This window comes from Notolepis coatsorum, assembly GCF_963971535.1.
Source record: "Notolepis coatsorum genome assembly, chromosome: 16".
NCBI classification, from domain to species: Eukaryota; Metazoa; Chordata; class Actinopteri; order Aulopiformes; family Paralepididae; genus Notolepis; species Notolepis coatsorum.
In genome coordinates this window covers 7,760,330-7,784,648 of record NC_140180.1, presented here as the reverse complement: position 1 = coordinate 7,784,648, position 24,319 = coordinate 7,760,330, and the positions used below count along the sequence as shown (strand labels likewise).

The following is a 24,319-nucleotide window of genomic DNA, read 5'->3' as shown; positions in this document are numbered from 1 at the left end:
TCTCTCCCCCTCTCTCTTCTCATCTCTCTCTCTCTCTCTCTCTCTCTTTCTCTCTCTCCTCTCTCTCTCTCTCTCTTCTCTCCCCACTCTCCCTCTCTCTCTCTCCTCTCTCTCTCTCTCTCTCTCTCTCTCTCTCTCTTTCTCTCCTCTCTCTCTCTCTCTCTCTCTCTCTCTCTCTCTCTCTCTCTCTCTCTCTCTCTCTCTCTCTCTCTCTCTCTCTCTCTCTCTCTCTCTCTCTCTCTCTCTCTCCTCTCTCTCTCTCTCTCTCTCTCTCTCTCTCTCTCTCTCTCTCCTCTCTCTCTCTCTCTCTCTCTCTCTCTCTCTCTCTCCATCTCTCCTCCTCCTCCCTCCTCACAGCCTCCCCGCCTGGCGCAGGCATCTCTCTCCTCCGGCGGCGTCATGACCAACGAGTCCCCGGAGCCGGAGAGCAGAGCACGACCGGCGGGGGACCATGCCACCATGCTCACCCTCACCTCCTCCTCCCCCGCATGGAGCCGTGCAGAGCCCGCAGCAGCGTCGCGTCCTCCTCCCTCCTCCTGGAGCTGTCCTCCTCCCTGGAGCTGTCCGTGCAGACGCGCATCTTCAAGATCATCGTGATCGGAGACTCGAACGTCGGGAAGACCTGCCTGACGTTCCGGTTCACCGGGGGCAGCTTCCCCGACAAGACCGAGGCCACGATCGGCGTGGATTTCAGAGAGAAAGCGGTGGAGATCGAAGGAGAGACCATCAAGGTAGATATATAGGAGGAGGACGGAGGAAAGGAGGGAAGGAGGAGAGGAGGTTAAAGGACGGATGGATGCCAACAACAGCAGCGCTTCGGTTTTGTGTTTCACACAGGCCGACATCACATATAGTTCATAACGCGACCAAAGAGGATTGTTTTCTCTGTCGATAAAAGCAGCTATTTCTGTTTTCCACCCAGAGACGAGAGCGCGCGTCATTATTCCACACGCGATGTGATTTGTTTATTTGTGTTCAACTCGACATTTAATATTGCGATCAGATTGACAAGCTGTGAAACAGGCGCCCTGTGTGTTTATTTCTTATGTATCAAAGATGCTTTGATGATGAAACACAGATCCTCATACATATCCCACATCACTTCGTTTGTTTGTGTTTTTATTTGATCCACAAATGACACAAGGTTGTTTTTTCTCTATTTCATCAAATTCCCCCCTATTAGAAACAGTCAGGATAAAATAGGCCTGCCTTGCGATCTGTCTTTACGTAACAGCAGAAAGATTTGTATATCAATCGATAATGATGACAACAGTGTTTTTATCTGTTTATTTGTGTTGATGTTTTTCCTGGTTTAATCTGGGAAGAAATTACCATCAGTCAAAGCAGATGGTTGGTGACGTCACACGCCATTTTTGTCTTCATTAAATCATCACTAAAGACAAAAAAAATCCTCCTTGCTTGGACGGACGGACGGACGAGCCAGACAGACAGGGTCAGAGCAGACACAAGGGCAATAGCCTCATGCTGCACAGGTTTGCTACTCTCTGGCACAGAGATAACGTTGTGTTGTAGTCGATATCGCCTACCTATGCATTAAAAACAAAAAAGAAAATGAGCTCATCTCTTAGTTTCATTTCAAACCTTTATTTAAACTCGAAAGGCAACTGAGGTTTCCCTCATTTACAGTCACGTCGAGTGTACCTAGTACAGAGTTTAGCAAAAAGAAACGGCATATAAAATCATAACAATAAGACAACAAGATGAGGCAAAAAGCAAGGATAACAAATCAATTAAAACATGTACAACTTTAATGACAAAGGTTGGAGATCGAGGTTTTAAACTGCAACAGAGGGGAGAATCTCAAGGGACAGTTGGAGTTCATTCCATGGGCTAGAGGGGCATCATAACAAAATGCAGATTCACTCTGTTCAGAGCAAAGTCAGGGACCTTAAATTAAGGACCGTCCACGAGTTAACGCGTGTTTCGATTCCACCCGTTGTGGACCAGAGCCACGAATTAACTCGTGGCAAGTTGTTATTGTTTTATTCCATATTAATAACGGTATTAACATCCCCGATCGACTTGCAGGATCTAACCGCATATTTGATTTCCGAAACATGCAATACCGGCCAGATCCTCTTAGGGGAGTCATCGCTCCACTGCAGTATCATTGAGGCAGAATGGGGGGGAAATTTTTTTTATTGTCTAGGGGCGTTTCATATGAGCCTGGATCCCAGCCGAACATCCTCCATCTTTGATCACGTTACCGAACGCAGATTTCAGCCTGGAATAATGGGATTTATGATCAGCCAATTGACATATCGATCTACCAGATGCCGATGAATAATGACAAAATGCTGCCGGCGATCACATGGGCTGACTGTAGGATACTATTCACCCAAATTACAGCCGGATTGGACATTGTTGTAACACGCAAGCGATCGATCAGTGAATGTGGCTACTTGAACGCACACTGTATTGCTAATCAATAATACTGATCGGCGTCCCCCGCCGCCCCCATTTCATCCATAGATGCTCTGTAATAGTCCGGATGCTAAGCAGTTTGTTTTATTTCATTCGTATATATAAAACAGAAATGGCGTTTGATATAACGTGACTAGCCTTTAGCCTCATATCTTCCCAGAAAAAAGACGAGACGAAAACTGCGATAAAGCTTATATTCACAACGCTATAAAATGACAACCAACCGATGGATTTTTATTTTCTTTAAGCCATTATGAAGGCACGGTTTATGCACTCAAGTGACAATGAGAATGGACAGATAGCAATACTATAAAGTATATATGTAGCTGTTAGAAAGTACATCGGTTTGTTGACAAACCCTGGTCGTCCAGAACCATATTACACTGTAAACCGTGGTCGCCAATGTGTTGGACCAGGCAGTCACTAGAACGAGTTCCATAAGTTCCAAAATTCCATTCCAATAATGATGTAGTATAAGGAGGTAGCTTACCAATAATGATGTAGTATAAGGAGGTAGCTTACCAATAATGATGTAGTATAAGGAGGTAGCTTACCAATAATGATGTAATATAAGGAGGTAGCTTACCAATAATGATGTAATATAAGGAGGTAGCTTACCAATAAGGGCCTTCGAAATGAACAAATACCAGTGTTTGATTGATTGATTAATTGCAAAAAAAAAATATTAAATTTTTTACCTACTTTCTATAGAAGCAGCTGGGAGGTGCACTGTTTTAAGTGAGCGTTGATTATTGAATTGATTGATTGATTGCTAATTTTATTACTGTCCGCCTTGTTTCCAACTGGTTAAGTTTAGGCACTCCTTCGAAGTCGCTCTCTTTCAAAGTTGGTTAAGGTTAGAGTTTGTCTTTAGAGCAGGGCGATAGACCACCAGCCCTGATTCCAAACTCTAACCTTAACCAACTTCGAAAGAGAGCGACTTCGAAAGAGTGCCTAAACTTAACCAGTTGGAAACAAGGCGGACAGTAATAGAATTAGCAATCAATCAATCAATCAATTCAATAATCCACGCTCACTTAAAACAGCGCACCTCCCAGCTGCTTCTATAGAAAGTAGGTTTACATTTTTTATTTTTTTTAATCCCCTCTTATAGGGCAAAGAAAACTTTTTTTTATTTGTTTTACCCAGTGGCATCCTTTCACTAAAAGGCAAGGTATGGCGAGGAGGGGGGGGGGGGCTTTTACCTACTTTCTATAGAAGCATCTAAGAATGAAGTTCTATAGAAAGTAGGTTCAAAACAAAAGAAAAGTTGGATGTGTTAGTTTGTTGGATGTCTAGTTGAAAGACAGTTGGATGTGTTAGTTTGCTGGATGTCTTAGTTGAAAGACAGTTGGATGTGTTAGTTTGTTGGATGTCTTAGTTGAGAGACAGTGAGAACAGTTGGATGCACTTCCGAGCTGCTTCCACATGGAGGCAACTTCTCTTTTTTTTTGGGAACAACTTTTTCTGCGGATGGTCTTTTCAATAAATCTTCAATTAATGTGTGTTTATTGTATAGCAATAAGGTTGGATGAATGCGCCAGTTGTATAAAAGCCATTACACCACGTGCAGTCGTGGATTGTGAGAATTAGACCATGCCTAGGGGGGTCTAACGACCACCCCTAGGCATGGTCTAATTCTCACAACCCACTCCTGCTCGTGATGTAATCAGTGTTGCAGTGCTGGTATAACGCGGTATAACGGCGTTTTACCTCGGTCACTGAGGCTGAAGTACGCGCAATTGCGCACGGATATGTTCCCGCGTGTACGCGCAGTCACGCACACAAAAATCCGCTGTTCCCATTCGTTGTAACTAAGTATCGGCTCGGCCCGCGGCCACCGTTTTTACATAACAAAAGCACAGGTAGAGTAGGCTGACCAAACGTCCTCTTTTGCCCGGACATGTCCTCTTTTCACGCCCTGTCCGGGGGGGGGGGTTATTAATTCATCGAAATGTCCGGGGTTTCACTGTTTTTCAGTTTCAGTTTCAGTTTCACGGCCCTTTGCGAGCATCTGAAGGCTCGGGGCTGCATTTTTCGCAGAACATATAAATTACCGAATAAAGCGCTATTCGTTGCCGTTCGAATGCCATCTGGATCGCCAAAATCCGTGCCTCGGTTCTCGAGTTACATGCCGATATGTCAGGCATGCGACTTTTTACATGGCATTATCCAACCGGACTCCCGGAGAAGCATGCAGCTGCAGAGCCGCAGAGCCAGCGGCGCTCTCTGGGCCGCGCGCTGACGGCCGCGCTGTGAGGCAATTGTATCCAGCTGCAGGACGAGAGCACCAACACTCTCAGGACCGCAACACTTTAAGGACCCACACTTTAAGGACCCTCGCTTCCATTGGCTGATTTGGGTCACATGACCGTCCCACCCAATGGCTGAATTGATTGATTGATTGATTGATTGATTGATTGATTGATTGATTGATTGATTGATTGAAAACTTTATTAACAGATTGCAGAATGGGTACAGTACAGCTAAATACATACAATTGTTAAGGGGATGCAGACCAGAGAAAGACTTTCGTCTTGTTTACATCAGGGTCCCCCATTTTCAATTCATCATAACATATAATGACATACACGACATACAGACAGTACTGCTACATCTATACATTTATGACATATACCAGATTTGCAAATACAGTACTGTTTGTGATACAAAAGTTTCATACGCTGCTACCTTTTTCAGCTTATCTATTTCAAGGCAAAAAAATAATAATAATAATCAGTGCCAAAAGAAACTGTGCATGCGCGCACGCGCGTGGAGCGTTTGACCTACTGTCAATTTGCCACTGCACCACTGGATGTAATGCTTTAATATCCTATATAATTGTATATGAATTCCTCTTGTTTCTTTGAAGTACATTGTTTACAGCTTGTTATGTTTTTTTGTTTTCTTTTTTGTGGCCATCTTGGTCTATATACTTATTGTTAAGTATACTATATACTTATTGTTTATGTGTCTTGTAATACCATATGGGCTGGGCATACATCTGTATGTAAGACAAACATATATATATATCAATCATATACATATCAATCAATCAATATAGAATATACAAATTGACAACAAGCACCCATTAATATCTACCAGGAATTCCAAGTCGGAAGCTTATAATCTTTCAAGACGTGTCGATACTCAGTTTTTTGTGTATAGCTGAAGCTAAATGTGTCAAGTTACCAAATATTGGACCATGAGAGGTCTGACCTATTGGTGACATCACACATGCAACTCAGATTTCAGGGAAGTGCAGAGAAGCTCTGCAGGAGAAGAATGTGAAAAAGATGCATAAACAAAGTCATAGATATCAATCTGTATAGACAAAGTCATAAATATCAATCTGTATAGACAAAGTCATAAATATCAATCTGTATAGACAAAGTCACAAATATCAATCTGTATAGACAAAGTCATAAATATCAATCTGTATAGACAAAGTCATAAATATCAATCTGTATAGACAAAGTCATAAATATCAATCTGTATAGTCAAAGTCACAAATAACAATCTGTATAGACAAAGTCACAAATAACAATCTGTAGGCTATAGTCAACGTCACAAATAACAATATGTATAGTCAACGTCACAAATAACAATCTATATAGTCAAAGTCACAAATAACAATCTGTATAGATAGTCACAAATAACAATCTGTAGGCTATAGTCAACGTCACAAATAACAATATGTATAGTCAACGTCACAAATAACAATCTATATAGTCAAAGTCACAAATAACAATCTGTATAGACAAAGTCACAAATAACAATATGTATAGACAAAGTCACAAATAACAATCTGTATAGACAAAGTCACAAATAACAATATGTATAGTCAAAGTCACAAATAACAATCTGTATAGACAAAGTCACAAATAACAATCTGTATAGACAAAGTCACAAATAACAATATGTATAGTCAAAGTCACAAATAACAATCTGTATAGACAAAGTCACAAATAACAATCTGTATAGACAAAGTCACAAATAACAATATGTATAGACAAAGTCACAAATAACAATCTGTATAGACAAAGTCATGCCTCCAAGATGAGTCAATCATAAAAAAAAACTCATTCTTGAGTGGAGGGGATGTTTAAGTATTTCATGTTTGTTATTGTCCATTTGGCTGTCTGTCATGTTGTTGTCAACCAGGACATGCTCATGTGAGACTTATTTGATACATCTAATGATCTAATATTAAAATGATTATTATTATTATTATTTATATTTATTTATATGCAGTACTTCACTTGCATCTTGGTAATTATACAATATATTAATTATTAATTATCATGTACTTATTCATTATAATAATATAATTTATATATAAATTATATATAGTGGCTCGGGAGGTAGAGCAGTCGTCTGGTAATCCGAAGGTTCCCGGTTCGATTCCCGCTCCTCCTGGGCAGCGTGTCGAAGTGTCCGGCGTGAGCAAGACGCTTAACCCCTAATTGCTCCTGATGAGCAGGTTGGCACCTTGCATGGTCGCCTCCGCCGTCGGTGTGTGTGAATGTGTGAGTGAATGGGTAAAATGAGAGGAACAAATTGTAAAGCGCTTTGGATAAAAGCGCTATATAAATGACGCCATTTACCATTTATATATATATATTATATATATTATTAATGACATAATAATACAATTCTCCCAGGTTCAGGTGTGGGACACTGCAGGTCAGGAGCGCTTCAGGAAGTCGATGGTGGAACATTATTACCGCAACGTTCACGCTGTGGTCTTCGTCTATGATGTTACCAAGATGACCTCCTTCCGTAACCTGCAGAGCTGGGTGGAGGTCTGTAACCATCACACTTTCTTTCTTTTTTTGTGAAAGGATGAAGGAAAAACCTGTTACATGTATAAACTGCTACAGCACCACTACTTAGAATGATTATTATTTCCGACAACCTGGTCTGAAACTGGGTCAGAGGTCAGGGGTCAGGGACAGACTGTTTATTGACTGGGTCCAGGCTGACTTCAGACTTGATGCACTGCCTGCTTTTTGTCTCTCTTGCTTGGTGTTACTAGCACACATACTGCTGCTACTACTACTACTAGTACTGCTGTTACTATTACTACTATACTACTACTACTACTACTACTACTACTACTACTACTACTACTACTACTACTACTACTACTACTACTACTACTACTACTACTACTACTATTACTACTATTACTACTACTACTACTACTACTACTACTACTACTACTACTACTACTACTACCACTATTACTACTACTACTACTACTACTACTACTACCACTATTACTACTACTACTACTACTACTACTACTATTACTACTACTACTACTATTACTACTATACTACTACTACTACTACTACTACTGCTATTACTGCTACTATTACTACTGCTACTACTACTACTACTACTACGACTACTATTACTACTACTACTGCTGCTACTACTACTACTATTACTACTACTACTACTACTACTACTACTGCTACTATTACTACTACTGCTACTACTACTACTACTATTACTACTACTACTACTACTACTACTACTACTACTACTACTACTACTACTACTACTACTACTACTGCTACTACTACTACTACTATTACTACTACTACTATTACTACTACTACTACTACTACTGCTGCTACTACTACTACTACTACTACTACTACTACTACTACTACTACTACTGTTACTACTACTACTACGACTACTATTATTAGTACTACTACTACTACTGATGCTGTTACTACTACTACAGCTGTTACTACTACTACAGCTGCTACTACTACTATTGCTGCTACTACTACTAATATAGCCTGACACATCAGAACCATGGCATGCAACAGAAGCTAGCCCTCCATAGGGTCGTAATGCAGCACACCAAGCCTCATTGATTTATGATAGTGAAGTGGTGGTGTCTCATCCTGTAATAAATGACTGGCTCTGTGATCACATTAAACAGTGGGGAAACAAACACTTACCTTGTATGCATAGATATAAAAGCCCCAGTGTGCTTCGTTACCAGTTACGAAATCATCTTTATTATCACAGCTCCAGGAATTCATTACTGGATGAGAGACAGGACACCACCACGTGACCATGGTAACAAGACACCACGTCACCATGGTAACTCACATTGACTTTATTGACGACTATTTCCGCTCAGAAGTTATTGGTTTAATTCTTGGTGTGCAGTGTTCAGACCCAATGGTCAAGTCAAGTTTATTTGTACTGTATAGCACATGATCATCATCATAGACATGACATGTCTCAATGGACGTCACCAGCCCACAATGGAACACATGTTCTATGGCGCGACCCCGGTCAGTCGCCTTTGGTTTAGCTCCGCGACGATTGTGCACATTTATAGCTATTATGTTTGTTTTTTTCTACTCTTTTTATTAAAACATCACTGGCGGGTATGTCATACGACCGCCAGACACTTATGGACCTAAACTCCGGACTCAAAGAGGAGTTTGGAGACACTTTATGCCCAGAATGGCTAACAGAAATCAAGCGGGAGAACGGCAACAAAGGAAACGGCAGAAAGAGGCATAGAGGAAGACGAGGAGGTATCAGGCTTAGATTAAAAAGATCTGCTTACCGTCCAGCAATTCCATCCATCTTTCTGGCGAATGCACGTTCGTTGGAGGGAAGGATGGACGACTTGAGAGCGAGGGTCCGATTCCAACGGGAGATGAGACACGTTAACATCATGTGTTTCACGGAGTCATGGCTCAAGCCAGCGACGCCGGACAACAGCGTCTCTCCATCGGACAACTTCACCGTCCTGAGAGCAGATCGCACGGCAGCCTCTGGGAAGAGCATCGGAGGTGGGGTCTGCATCCTCACGAACAATCTCTGGGTTAATCCCAAAGAAGTACATGTCCTCTCAAGTTCATGCTCCCCAGATATGGAACATCTCTCAATCCTGTGCCGTCCGTTCCACCTACCCCGTGAGTTTACCGCGGTCATCATGTCCGTCGTATATATCCCCCCACAGGCAAATACTGGCAAAGCGCTGGTGGAATTACACGACCACCTCAACAAACAACAGATCAAGCATCCGGAAGCCGCGATGATAGTGGCTGGTGACTTCAAACAGGCGAATCTGAAGAAAGTGATGCCGTCCTTTTTTCAGCACATCGCCTGCTCCACGAGGGGGAGGAACACACTCGACCATTGTTACACCCCGTTCAGAGCCGGCTACAAAGCTGTAGCGGCTCCGCCATTGATGGGTGCTGCAAGCGCGAGCGATCACGACTCCATTTTTTTAATCCCTGCATACAAACAAAGATCGCGTGACGCCGTCGTGTCACGTGAGACAAAAAAGTGGTCTGACGAATCAGAGGCCACGCTCCGGGATGCGCTCGCAGACACGGACTGGGACATGTTTAAAGGAAGCGCCAGTGACGTCAGCGAGTACGCTGATACCGTTGTGAGCTACATAACAACAGTAGCTGACGGTATTGTCCTCACAAAAAAGGCGCGGGTTTTCCCAAACCAGAAACCTTGGGTGGACAGCACTATTAGAGCAGCCCTGAACTCTCGCACCACGGCTTATAACCTGGGCAGAGAGTCAGGAAATATGGAAGAGTACAAGGCTTCAGTCTACACTCTGCGCAAGGCTGTTAAACTTGCTAAGAGGACATATGCTGAGAAACTGGAGACACAAATGGCACAAAACGACACAAGAGGCTTGTGGCGGGGACTGAAGACAATAACTGACTACAAAGTCAGCGCCCCCTCAATGGGGAGCGACGACGCCTCTCTCGCGGACAAACTCAACTCCTTCTACGCTCGGTTCGGTGTAGACAGTGTCGCCGCGAGCCCTCTGGCTAGTGACGTCACTGGCGCACCGGCTGTTGTGGAGGGGGGGGGCAACCGCGGGGGGGCGGGGGCGCTCTCTCGTTGTCGGAACACAGTGTGAGAAGAGCATTTATGCAGGTGAACACCAGGAAGGCTGCTGGCCCAGATGGTATAACAGGACGCATACTTAAGTCCTGTGCCAACCATCTTGCCCCGGTGTTCACCGCCATATTTAATCAATCCCTGGCGGAGTCAGTGGTCCCTGCCTGCTTCAAGATGTCTACCATCATCCCTGTACCGAAGAAACCCTCCCCAACATGTCCAAATGACTACAGACCGGTGGCACTCACCTCTGTGGTCATGAAATGTTTCGAGAGGCTGGTCAAGGACCACATTTGTGCCTCCCTCCCCAGTGATATGGACCCTATGCAATTTGCATACAGGACAAACAGGTCCACTGACGACGTGGTCTCCCAGGTACTGCACAGCACTCTCTCCCACCTTGACCGTCAGAAGGGGGGCTATGTGAGACTGTTGTTCATTGACTACAGCTCAGCGTTCAACACCATAGTCCCCACCAGACTGGTGGACAAGCTGATCGAGCTAGGTCTGAGCTCCGCCCTGAGCGCCTGGGTACTGGACTTTCTGAGTGAAAGACCCCAGGCGGTCAGGGTGGGGGTCAGACCTCCAACACCATCACCCTGAGCATCGGGTCCCCCCAGGGCTGTGTTCTAAGCCCCTTGCTGTACTCACTCTACACACACGATTGTGTGGCCAAGTTCAGCTCCAACTCCATAGTGAAGTTCGCAGACGACACGGTGGTGGTGGGGCTGATCTCGGACAACGACGAGAAGGCCTACCGGGAGGAGGTTGAGGTACTGGAACGCTGGTGCCAGGACAACAGCCTGCTCCTGAACATTGGTAAAACCAAGGAGCTGATCGTGGATTATAGGAGAGGACAGCAGGAGACACACACACCACTTCTCAGTTACAGTGGGTGACAATATTGTCACAAGGAAAGAAGATATTACCTACCTGGGTTCCATTCTAGAGGCAAATCTTTCCTGTGACAAAATGGCATCCAATGTAATAAAAAAAGTCAACCAACGAACACGATTCTTGTACCGGATCTCCTCACTGGTAAACAAGAATACCCTGAAGACTCTAGCAGGAGCACTCATTCAAGGGTACTACGACTATGCTTGCACCTCATGGTACCAAAGCACCTCAAAGGCGCTAAAAACAAAATTACAAACATCTCAAAACAAACTGGTCAGACTACTGCTTGACCTTACTCCTAGAACCCACCTCACCCCTGCCCACTTTGACAACCTAGGATGGCTTAGAGTAGACGACAGAGTACAGCAACTTGCAATGGGCCTGGTCTACAAGATACACTACACGACCAAGGTACCCATGTACATGACAAAATACTTCCCAAAGGTCAGTGAATACCACGATCACAACACCAGAGGGAGCTCCACAAATCATGTTAAACCCAGATTCGGCTCAAACAAGGGACTAAACACGTTTCGCAATTATGCCACATCAATGTGGAACGCCCTACCCAAAGCTGTAAAGGAATGTGAATCACTACCCACTTTCAAAAACACTCTCAAAAAACACCTAAGGGAGACTGCAACTCGAAACTGGCCCCTGTAAATGTCTGAACACAACCCCCTCCAATGTACAGTAAATTACCAAGTATGGTCCTGTCAATAATCCAATGTACAGTGTTGTTTGTACAGTTGTACAGTGTCCCCCACCCACCCCTCCTACCCAACCCCCCCCCCCCCCCCACTCCTACCCAACCCCTCCCCCCCCCCCACTCCTACCCAACCCCCCCCCCCACCCACCCACCCAACCACCTCCAATGTACAGTCCCCCCCCACCCCCACCTACCCAATCCAATGTACAGTTTCTACGCCTAATGTATATACTCTTTTCTTTCTGGACTCTTTTTGTATCACAAACAGTACTGTAATTGCAAATCTGGTATGTCATAAATGTATAGATGTAGCAGTACTGTCTATCTGTATGTCATATATGTTACGATGAATTGAAAATGGGGGACCCTGATGTAAACAAGACGAAAGTCTTTCTCTGGTCTGCATCCCCTTAACAATTGTATGTATTGAGCCGTACTGTACTGTACCCATTCTGCAATCTGTTAATAAAGTTTTCATTCATTCATTCATTCATTCACTGATGATTAACGGGGCTACCGTGGACAGGGTGAGCAGCTTTAAGTACCTGGGGGTCCACATCTCAGAGGATCTGACATGGTCAACACACATAGACACAGTAGTAAAGAAAGCGAAGCAGCGCCTCTACCACCTGAGACAGTTAAGGAAGTTCAGAGTATCGGGGAAGATACTCCAGTCCTTCTACTCAGGAGCTGTAGAGAGCATCTTGACCGGAAACATCACTGCCTGGTATGGAAACAGCACGGCACAGGACAAGAAGGCCCTACAGAGAGTGGTGCGCTCAGCCGAGCGTACCACGGGTATTGCGCTACCTACCCTGCAGGTTCTATACAACAAGAGGTGCAAATCCAGAGCCTGCAGAATAATGAAAGACCCCCACCACCCCAATAACAGCCTGTTCCAGCTGCTGAGGTCAGGCAGACGCCTGCGAACCCCAGCTACTAGGACGGAGAGGCTTAGGCTCAGCTTCTTCCCCCAGGCCATCAGAGCCTTGAACAATGAACATTGAGTGCCACAGAAACTGAACTACCCACACACAAGCACACACACGACACGCACGCTGTGCACGCTCACACACTAGCAGCCACTTTAACACTCATGCCACACACACGCACACTTATGGCCAAGAGGAAAGGCCACTTTAAATTAGTATAACAACAGGAACAGTGTATTGCACTACTAAAGCTACCTAGCATGTCCTATATGCTCTGTAAATACTATGTCCAGATACCGAGATGTCACACCATGTTACCTGTTTATTGCACAATGTTGTTTTTTTATTGGATTCTATTTTATGTTGTACCACTGTATTGCACATCGTCGCGGGCAAGACCACCCGCATTTCATTGTATACTTGTATGCCGTGACAATTAAAACTCTTGACTTGACTTGACTTGGAACACATCTACTGCCAAATGAAGATAAGGAAAAACCTACACAAAAACGTTATGGTCCCACTCCCAGGTTACATTGGTGACATTGTGAATCTGTATCCAGGTTACTGTACATATCAATGGCGGTGGGATCTTTACCCTGCCTTATCCTGGGAAAGTGCGTGTGTGAATGAAAGAACATACAAGGACACACTTCTCGGGGGGGATGATGACTGTAAACTACTGAGGAGTCGGTTGCAGTCAACCAGCACATGCTTGATTGATTGATTGAAAAGTTTATTAACAGATTGCAGAATGGGTACAGTACAGTACAGCTCGATACATACAATTGTTAAGAGGATGCAGACCTGAGAAAGACTTTCGTCTTGTTTCCATCAGGGTCCCCCATTTTCAATTCATCATATGACACACATGACATACAGATAGACAGTACTGCTACATCTATACATTTATGACATACCAGATTTTCAAATACAGTACTGTTTGTGATACTAAAAAAATTCAGAAGAAGAGTATATACATTTGACATAGAAACTGTGCATTGGGGAGGTTGGGTAGGTGGGGTGGGGCTGTACATTGGAGGTGGGGGGGGGGGACACTGTACATTGGAATACTGACATACATTTGACATGGAAACTGTACATTGGAGGAGGTTGGGTAGGTGGGGTGGGGTTGGGTGGGGCTGTACATTGGAATACTGACAACGCCATGCTTGGTCTTTATTGTACAACTGCTAACAGGTCTGACCCTTTAGCTCAGCTGGTTAGTGTAAACTACAGTCAACCAGCACCTGCTAACAGGTCTGACCCTTTAGCTCAGCTGGTTAATGTAAACTACAGTCAACCAGCACCTGCTAACAGGTCTGACCCTTTAGTTCAGCTGGTTAGTGTAAACTACAGTCAACCAGCACCTGCTAACAGGTCTGACCCTTTAGCTCAGCTGGTTAATGTAAACTACAGTCAACCAGCACCTGCTAACAGGTCTGACCCTTTAGTTCAGCTGGTTAGTGTAAACTACAGTCAACCAGCACCTGCTAACAGGTCTGACCCTTTAGCTCAGCTGGTTAGTGTAAACTACAGTCAACCAGCACCTGCTAACAGGTCTGACCCTTTAGCTCAGCTGGTTAATGTAAACTACAGTCAACCAGCACCTGCTAACAGGTCTGACCCTTTAGCTCAGCTGGTTAATGTAAACTACAGTCAACCAGCACCTGCTAACAGGTCTGACCCTTTAGCTCAGCTGGTTAATGTAAACTACAGTCAACCAGCACCTGCTAACAGGTCTGACCCTTTAGCTCAGCTGGTTAATGTAAACTACAGTCAACTAGCACCTGCTAACGGGTCTGACCCTTTAGCTCAGCTGGTTAGTGTAAACTACAGTCAACCAGCACCTGCTAACAGGTCTGACCCTTTAGCTCAGCTGGTTAATGTAAACTACAGTCAACTAGCACCTGCTAACGGGTCTGACCCTTTAGTTCAGCTGGTTAGTGTAAACTACAGTCAACCAGCACCAGCTAACAGGTCTGACCCTTTAGCTCAGCTGGTTAGTGTAAACTACAGTCAACCAGCACCTGCTAACAGGTCTGACCCTTTAGCTCAGCTGGTTAGTGTAAACTACAGTCAACCAGCACCTGCTAACAGGTCTGACCCTTTAGTTCAGCTGGTTAGTGTAAACTACAGTCAACCAGCACCTGCTAACAGGTCTGACCCTTTAGCTCAGCTGGTTAGTGTAAACTACAGTCAACCAGCACCTGCTAACAGGTCTGACCCTTTAGCTCAGCTGGTTAATGTAAACTACAGTCAACCAGCACCTGCTAACGGGTCTGACCCTTTAGCTCAGCTGGTTAATGTAAACTACAGTCAACTAGCACCTGCTAACGGGTCTGACCCTTTAGCTCAGCTGGTTAGTGTAAACTACAGTCAACCAGCACCTGCTAACAGGTCTGACCCTTTAGTTCAGCTGGTTAGTGTAAACTACAGTCAACCAGCACCTGCTAACAGGTCTGACCCTTTAGCTCAGCTGGTTAGTGTAAACTACAGTCAACCAGCACCTGCTAACAGGTCTGACCCTTTAGCTCAGCTGGTTAATGTAAACTACAGTCAACCAGCACCTGCTAACAGGTCTGACCCTTTAGCTCAGCTGGTTAATGTAAACTACAGTCAACTAGCACCTGCTAACGGGTCTGACCCTTTAGCTCAGCTGGTTAGTGTAAACTACAGTCAACCAGCACCTGCTAACAGGTCTGACCCTTTAGCTCAGCTGGTTAATGTAAACTACAGTCAACTAGCACCTGCTAACGGGTCTGACCCTTTAGTTCAGCTGGTTAGTGTAAACTACAGTCAACCAGCACCAGCTAACAGGTCTGACCCTTTAGCTCAGCTGGTTAGTGTAAACTACAGTCAACCAGCACCTGCTAACAGGTCTGACCCTTTAGCTCAGCTGGTTAGTGTAAACTACAGTCAACCAGCACCTGCTAACAGGTCTGACCCTTTAGTTCAGCTGGTTAGTGTAAACTACAGTCAACCAGCACCTGCTAACAGGTCTGACCCTTTAGCTCAGCTGGTTAATGTAAACTACAGTCAACCAGCACCTGCTAACGGGTCTGACCCTTTAGCTCAGCTGGTTAATGTAAACTACAGTCAACTAGCACCTGCTAACGGGTCTGACCCTTTAGCTCAGCTGGTTAGTGTAAACTACAGTCAACCAGCACCTGCTAACAGGTCTGACCCTTTAGCTCAGCTGGTTAGTGTAAACTACAGTCAACTAGCACCTGCTAACTGGTCTGACCCTTTAGCTCAGATGGTTAATGTAAACTACAGTCAACCAGCACCTGCTAACAGGTCTGACCCTTTAGCTCAGTTGGTTAGTGTAAACTACAGTCAACCAGCACCTGCTAACTGGTCTGACCCTTTAGCTCAGCTGGTTAGTGTAAACTACAGTCAACTAGCACCTGCTAACGGGTCTGACCCTTTAGCTCAGTTGGTTAGTGTAAACTACAGTCAACCAGCACCTGCTAACGGGTCTGACCCTTTAGCTCAGTTGGTTAGTATAAACTACAGTCAACCAGCACCTGCTAACACCTCCCAGGTTTCAAATCCACTTGGTTACAATAGGAAAGATAAAAGCTAAGAAACCCTAGAACGAGCATTTCCAGGGATATTCCTCCAACAAGGATGCCAAGACAAGCAATAGGTGTTGAAGTGGGCAACAATTTGGTAACAAATTATGTGAGTGAGGTAATAATAATAATAATAATAATAATAATAATAATAATAATAATAATAATAATAATAATAATAATAATAATAATAATAATAATAATAATAATAATAATAATAATAATAATAATAATAATAATAATAATAATAATAATAATAATAATAATAATAATAATAATAATAATAATAATAATAATAATAATAATAATAATAATAATAATAATAAATAAATAAATAATAATAATAATAATAATAATAATAATAATAATAATAATAATAATAATAATAATAATAATAATAATAATAATAATAATAATAATAATAATAATAATAATAATAACAACATTAACAATAATAATAATAATAATAATAATAATAATAATAATAATAATAATAATAATAATAATAATAATAATAATAATAATAATAATAATAATAATAATAATAATAATAATAATAATGATAATCAATACAAGGAAAATCATAGATAGGTAACAGGTAAACAGAGACAACAGCATAAACAAAGTACATGAAGTTAGCATAGATGTTGGCTTAGCGTTCCATGGGTCTTCACGGTTAGGCTGCTACTACTATTGATGTTAGCCAGAATAATAATAATGTAAATAGTAATGTTGCTTCATGTTGTCTTGTGTTCCAGGAGTGTAATGGTCACCGGGTGTCGGCCTCAGTGCCGCGAGTTCTGGTCGGAAACAAGTGTGACCTGGTGGAGCACGTTCAGGTCAGTGTGTCTGTTAGAACAACAACACAATATAACACAACATAACACGTTCAGGTCAGTGTGTCTGTTAGAACAACAACACAATATAACACAACATAACACGTTCAGGTCAGTGTGTCTGTTAGAACAACAACACAATATAACACAACATAACACGTTCAGGTCAGTGTGTCTGTTAGAACAACAACACAATATAACACAACATAACACGTTCAGGTCAGTGCCTTTCGTTTATACGGAAACGGTGTTTTTACGGGGTGAAACCGCAAAAAAGTGAGACTACCTTCCAGGGTGGAATTCCTAGAAACGCAAAAGCTTTGCGCTCTCGTCTAAACTGTCGAACCGTATAAATCTGTTAAAACGATGACGAAAGGGTTGTCACGGCTCTGGTCGCGCGTACTGCTTACGTCACAGGTAGCAGGTATGCGCCAGTAGCCGAGACGTAAACAAAGCAAGTATGTCTGACTATATCAACGGAGATCACCTGAAGGCTACATTGGCAGTACTTTTAACCCTTTCACTGCCACACGACAGAAGGTTAACCCTTTACTATCACACAACCGGCTGTCGTGTGGCAGTGAAAGGGTTAAATACACAAGAATCTGTCCCGCGGCGTGAGTGGACCCACTGTCTGTGAGTGACTCTGCTTTGGTCCAATCACATTCCCCATCCACAGTCTGCGAATCAGAGGCAGAGTAGGGCGGGTCTTCACAGCACGTCATGTGACATATGCGCCAATCGTGTGACAGCGGGGCTCCGTCGTTACAGCGTCGTCTGCACGGAGAATTCCACCCCAAAACGCTCGTCTAAACGTAAAATTAAAAGTGAAACCGCAAGACGACTTTTGCTGTTTCTGTTCACAAAACGCTCGTCTAAACGTAGCCTTAAACTAGAAAAGTAAATACAAACTAAATTAACAATGTAACTTACAGTTTACAGAAGGACAGTTTCCTTCTGAAGCACAACATAAGAAATGTCTCATCCTTCCAGTCGGGACCATTTTGTCACATAGTGAGAGGTTCCACAGCTCAGGCAAACCCCCACCAATTGGTACAGTGCTTGAATTTTGGTTTGGCTCTTCTCGTTCTTTGTTATGCTATTGGTATCCTATTGTTATGCAAAGACAAGTAGCTAGATAAGTACCGGTACTTGGCGCACGGCACGACGAGTCGAGTGAAAGTTGTGAACGCATTTTTGTGTGCACGCAGAAAAGTGGTGGAGCGGCGTGGTACCGCGTGGCATCGCGCGGCATGAGCACTGTACCTCTGGTTAGGGTTTGGGCGAGGCTATCAGAAACGTGGTGGAGCGGCGTGGTACCGCGTGGCATCGCGCGGCATGAGCACTGTACCTCTGGTTAGGGTTTGGGCGAGGCTATCAGAAACGTGTGTCTTGGTAGTTGGTAGAGTGCCCTGGGTTTGCTCCCCACCAGGGGAACTTCAATGTTTTCTGAAAACGTACATGTTTGATACAATTCATAAATATATTACTTATTGCTATAACATAATGTACAGTATGTACTTTCTTTTTCCTGTGGTCGATTAGTACTTTATTTACATCTTTTAAGCGAGATCAGGCCTCCGAGCTCCACACATGCACTTGGCAGAGACTATAGTCAAGACACACCCAACCAGCAGCTCATACAGAGACGCTTTTGTCCCAACAGAGTAGGCTACTTCTTCTTTCTTGTCTGCACACACACACACACACACACACGCACGCACGCACGCACGCACGCACGCACACACACACACACACACACACACACACACACACACACACACACACACACACACACACACACACACACACACACACACACACACACACACACACACACACACACACACACACACACACACACACACACACACACACACACACACGCACGCACACGGCGGTTCTATGGTTTAACACTAGAAGAGCATGGGGCTACGCCAATGGGCATTGAGATTCTAGAATTAAACGACTCTTGTACCATTTAAATCCTCTCTCCTTTCATGACTTCTCTTGAATAAGTAACAATAGTGGATAACTGCTGTACATTTGGGTGTAGCTTTTCAAATCATCTGGCTGCCCTCGGATTCTCAGAGACTCACATTATTATTCTGAGACTACCGGCCCAACTTAAAAAACAAACAGGCGTTCCCACTCACTTGGAATCGTTGACACGTATCAGAGTCCAGCTGTTTCTGATACCGCCGCTGGTTATGAAAAGCGTTCCTAGCGCTTCTATGACTCAAGTGTGGGGGAATAAACAAGGATGACAGCCACTTGTCAAGAAAGGTGCAGGCTAAGGAGCACATGTTTCCCAAGGAAACCACACCACTGAACCAAAGAAATCATGCAATTTCTGTATTTTGTGTGACAGAGAAGAACGGCCAGACATTTGCTTTGCCCAAGCGAAGGCTATTAAAGGTGTGAATAACAATAATAATAATAATAATAATAATAATAATAATAATAATAATAATAATAATAATAATAATAATAATAATAATAATAATAATAATAATAATAATAATAATAATAATAATAATAATAATAATAATAATAATAATAATAATAATAATAATAATAATAATAATAATAATAATAATAATAATAATAATAATAATAATAATAATAATAATAATAATAATAATAATAATAATAATAATAATAATAATAATAATAATAACAATAACAATAATAATAATAATAATAATAATAATAATAATAATAATAATAATAATAATAATAATAATAATAATAATAATAACAATAACAATAATAATAATAATAATAATAATAATAATAATAATAATAATAATAATAATAATAATAATAATAATAATAATAATAAACGTTATTGTATAGCATCTTTCATACAAGAATTGCAGAAGTGCTTCACAGCAGTACTGTAGACTAATAAACTAGTCATATTTGATTTAATTAGATTAAAATACAATGAGCATAACATTTGCATAAATATTAGCATATAATTTATCAAATAAAAGCAATGCATACAGTGCAGACATAAAATGAGTATATAAAATAGACAGAATAAAAGCAATGCATAAAGTGCAAACAGAATAAAAGCAGCACAATAAAGATTTACAGTGCAATAATCAGAATAACATAGTGCAATAGTGCAGTGCAATAAAATAGCTCTTATTTACAGTACAATAAATGAATGACAGCGTTCGTCACACTTCTGCATGTCTATGTAACAGAGAGGAATGGCAAGAGGAGAGGATGACTGACTGCTTTGCGTATATATACCTGGTAGGGCTGTCCCGACTAAGGATTTGGATGGTCGACTAGGATTGGCCAAAATTTGCCGTTCGTCGACTATTGGTCGACTTAAAAAAAAAGAATAATAATAATAATAATAATGTTTTTTAATTTTAATTTTTGTATCATTCCATTTGGGCTGTGGGGGGTGCTTAACCCATTCTCTGCCGGAGCTTATATCCATCCTTGTACCCTCTCTGCCAGCGCTATTTGTCTATGGAGATGTTCACCTTCTTTGCAGGGCTATAACTTTTTAAATTGTATTGCTAAATTGACATTACTATGGCCCATTCAACATCAATTATCTAGCGTTCAGGATGTAGGAACGTTTTACTTTTTCATTCACACATTCATACTAAAATACCGTCCAGAGTATAAATATGTTTTTATCGTTTTCTGCTGTATTTCATAGAACGTGAGATATAGGCACAAATCCCAGGGGTGCCCAACCTTTTTTGAACCAAGATCTACTTTTTTATTTACCACCTAGCCGAGAGCTACCAGCCAAGATTTTACCTGCTCTCGGCTAGTATTAGTATTAATAGTATTAGTAATACCCATTCAATATGCACATGACAAAACATATTATATGGCATATGGCATGTTGTGGGACTTGTACAGCACTTTGTTCAACTTTGTCAGTGCTGTAAAGTTTAAACCTTTTTAAATCTTAGACAAACAAAACACGTTGCTTTCATGAAATATTGTAAGCCGCCATTTGAGGCTTTATAAAAGCAGCACAATGAACACAAATCTGTCAGTGCCGAGTCCGACCTCATCTTAAATAACAAACAGCATTGCTTGTTGTAGTTAACAAAGAGAGGCAGAGTTGATTTTGCAAAAATAAAAAATAAAATTATAATCAAATTTTATTAATCGAGATCTACTTGAAATCAGCCCGCGATCTACCTGTCGATCGCGATCGACTGGTTGGGCACCACTGTATTAGATTATCAAATGCAGTTTGATACCGATCAACGTTATATTAAAAATGTCAACTGTACATGATCCTAAACGTCATGACTGGTCATCTGCTGGTGACCGGAGGGGGGGGGGGTCGTTTATAATTCAATGACCGACGTTAAATGATTAATGTAGTATGGGTGATATATAGATCAGAGCAGTTTGTATGGATAATAATAATCAAAAACGCTGAAACTCACGGCAGCTTCCTCTTAGCGATGGGGGATGATACTGGAGCAAAAAGATCGCTATTATGGGATGTTGATCTAGGTGATCCAGTTCCGGTTTGTATAATACTAATATACGTCCAAATAATGTTGTTTATTGAGTTATGGCAACGGATCGATATCCATGGTGTCTGGATTGAATCTCGGGAGCGATAGCGAGTGGCCGGACGGAATACGGGACGGACTAAGCACTTCCGGCCACTTCCAGTTTTGGTAACACGTTTGGTAACGAGGTGGCGGTATTGAAGCGTTGCAGAGTTGAGCGGAGTCCTACACCACCAGCCAAGACTCCGTGGGTGAAATGTGAATACCATGACGAAAATATGAAATATTGATCTCAAAGACGCCTTAACAAGTCATCGGCAGACAACGCATGGCGGAGAATGACGTGTTAACACGTCATCAGCAGAGAAAGGGTTAATGTCTGAAGGAGTCGACTGAAGGCTTCTTGTCTTCTGCAAAAGCATGCAATTGGTCCACTGATGGATACATCTTGATATTTGTCTATAGTCTAGTGTGTTCATTAGATGGGTGAAATGCTCTTTCAGTGCCTCTGTGCCTGTTTTCGTAGGCAGTTAGCCTCTGGTATGCGTGCCATTAGCGTTAGCCACGCTTCTAGGCCTATTTTCTTTTGGAAAGAATGATAAAAAAATAAATAAAATAATTTTTTTTTTTTTTATATTCGACTAAGAGGTTGGCCAGTCGACTACGGCTCCTTTCGACCGATTAGTCGACTAATCGATTAATAGGGGTCAGCCCTAATACCTGGTAATGAAACATAATTTGTTGGTGGATGAAATAGCGGGGTGCACATTCATGACCCCAAGAGGAAGAAATATCCTCTAGTGCCACCATCAGGCCAAACCGTCCATTTTCAAATGAGTGTATCGTCTCACATATATCATCGTACATGTGACTGTGACATAGTCGTACAGTCGCATAATTTGCTGTGAATATCCATGACCCTTGGAGGGAGAAGCCTGTTGATTTTAGTGACCCTGTGACCTTTCCTCTGGCACCACCATATCGCAATATCGGCAACTCTTCTTTCCAGCCATCTACCCAGTAAAATGTGAAAGTAATGGCAAAGTGTAGAGATTGTCAGGCCTCTGCGGAGTTCTGCACCCTACTGAGTGCATCCTTCTAGTTGTTAGACTGAGGTAGACTAAGGTAGACTAAGGTAGACTGAGAATGAATGAATGAATGAAAACTTTATTTAACAGATTGCAGAATGGGTACAATACAGTGCGGCTCGATACACACACTTGTTAAGGGGATGCAGACCAGAGAAAGACGTTTGTCTTGTTTACATCAGGGTCCCCCATTTTCAATTCATAGTGACATTTATGACATACACAACATACATGTCATCCTGTCCATACATGTCAGTATATCCTTCTACTTGTTAGCCTAAGGTAGACTGAGTGCATACTTCTACTTGTTAGCCTAAGGTAGACTAAGGTAGACTGAGTGCATACTTCTAGTTGTTTGACTAAGGTAGACTAAGGTAGACTAGTTGTGTTAGACCAGGGTAGAGTAAGTGGCTTACAGACTAACGTTCCTCTCCGCTGTGTTCAGGTCCCGTCCAACACGGCGCTGAAGTTCGCCGACGCCCACAACATGCTGCTGTTCGAGACGTCGGCCAAGGACCCGAAGGAGAAGCAGAACGTAGACTCCATCTTCATGTCTCTGGCCTGCAGGCTGAAGGCCCAGAAGACCCTGATGCACCGAGACGTGGAGAGAGAAGACGGGAGGGTCAGACTGACGCAGGAGGCAGAAGCAAAGAGTAACTGTCCCTGTTAAACAGCAGCGGAGGAGGAAGAGAGAGAGGGAGAGAGGGAGAGAGAGAGAGAGCGAGAGGGAGAGAGAGGGAGAGAGAGACAGAGAGACAGAGAGAGGGGGGGCAGAGAGAGAGAGAGAGAGAGAGAGAGAGAGAGAGAGAGAGAGAGAGAGAGAGAGAGGGAGAGAGGGAGGGGGCAGAGAGAGAGAGAGAGGGAGAGAGGGAGGGGGCAGAGAGAGAGAGAGAGAGGGGGGGGGGGGGGAGAGGGAGATGAGGGATGGAGAGGAAGAGATAGAGAGAGATAGGATGGGAGGAGAGGCTGAAACTAAAACTGAATCGAGGAGAAACTAGTCTCTAGATGTTACCCTGATGATGAAGTTAACACAGCGGAGAGAAGCAGAGATGATGGGAGAGGAGAGATGAGGAGAGAGGTGAAGACACAATAAACTGAAACCAGATGAATCTTCTTCACCGAGGAGGTGGAAGTATTCTCCTGCAGAAGTGAATAGAGCTTTAGACAGTACAGACAGCCGCGCAGGGCCTAAACGGAGTAAACATAAAGTCTCTCACCCTGGGAGCCAGGCTCATTAAAACATACCCATTCTGGAAACCCGGTGTGGTCCATGGACCGCGCTGGCAGAGTGAGCCCGTTTAGACCCGGCTAGCTCCTCTGTCACATCTAACGGTTGCTATTAAGAGGAGTTTTGGGGACATTTGTAATGTCTCGATAACAGACGTACTGTATACATGGCCAGTTATGTC

The 24,319-nt window shown here is 42.8% G+C and overlaps 1 protein-coding gene across 1 annotated transcript; it reads left to right on the top strand.

Annotated features, from left to right (window-relative positions):
- The first annotated feature begins 425 nt into the window (after nt 1-425).
- On the top strand, nt 426-23,582 carry rab33a (RAB33A, member RAS oncogene family). Its single transcript, XM_084332166.1, has 4 exons — nt 426-731; nt 7,110-7,250; nt 17,234-17,314; nt 23,356-23,582. The coding sequence occupies exons 1-4, from the start codon at nt 489-491 to the stop codon at nt 23,578-23,580; spliced, it is 690 nt and encodes a 229-aa protein (XP_084188292.1). The 5' UTR covers nt 426-488; the 3' UTR covers nt 23,581-23,582.
- Nucleotides 23,583-24,319: the final 737 nt, after the last annotated feature.

Bases quoted from the DNA above. Each gene is read 5' to 3' on its own strand.
- rab33a (XM_084332166.1), top strand. From the start codon at position 489: ATGGAGCCGTGCAGAGCCCGCAGCAGCGTCGCGTCCTCCTCCCTCCTC. The intron at 732-7,109 runs GTAGATATATAG...CAATTCTCCCAG, and splicing joins TCGAAGGAGAGACCATCAAG to GTTCAGGTGTGGGACACTGC. The intron at 7,251-17,233 runs GTCTGTAACCAT...CTTGTGTTCCAG, and splicing joins ACCTGCAGAGCTGGGTGGAG to GAGTGTAATGGTCACCGGGT.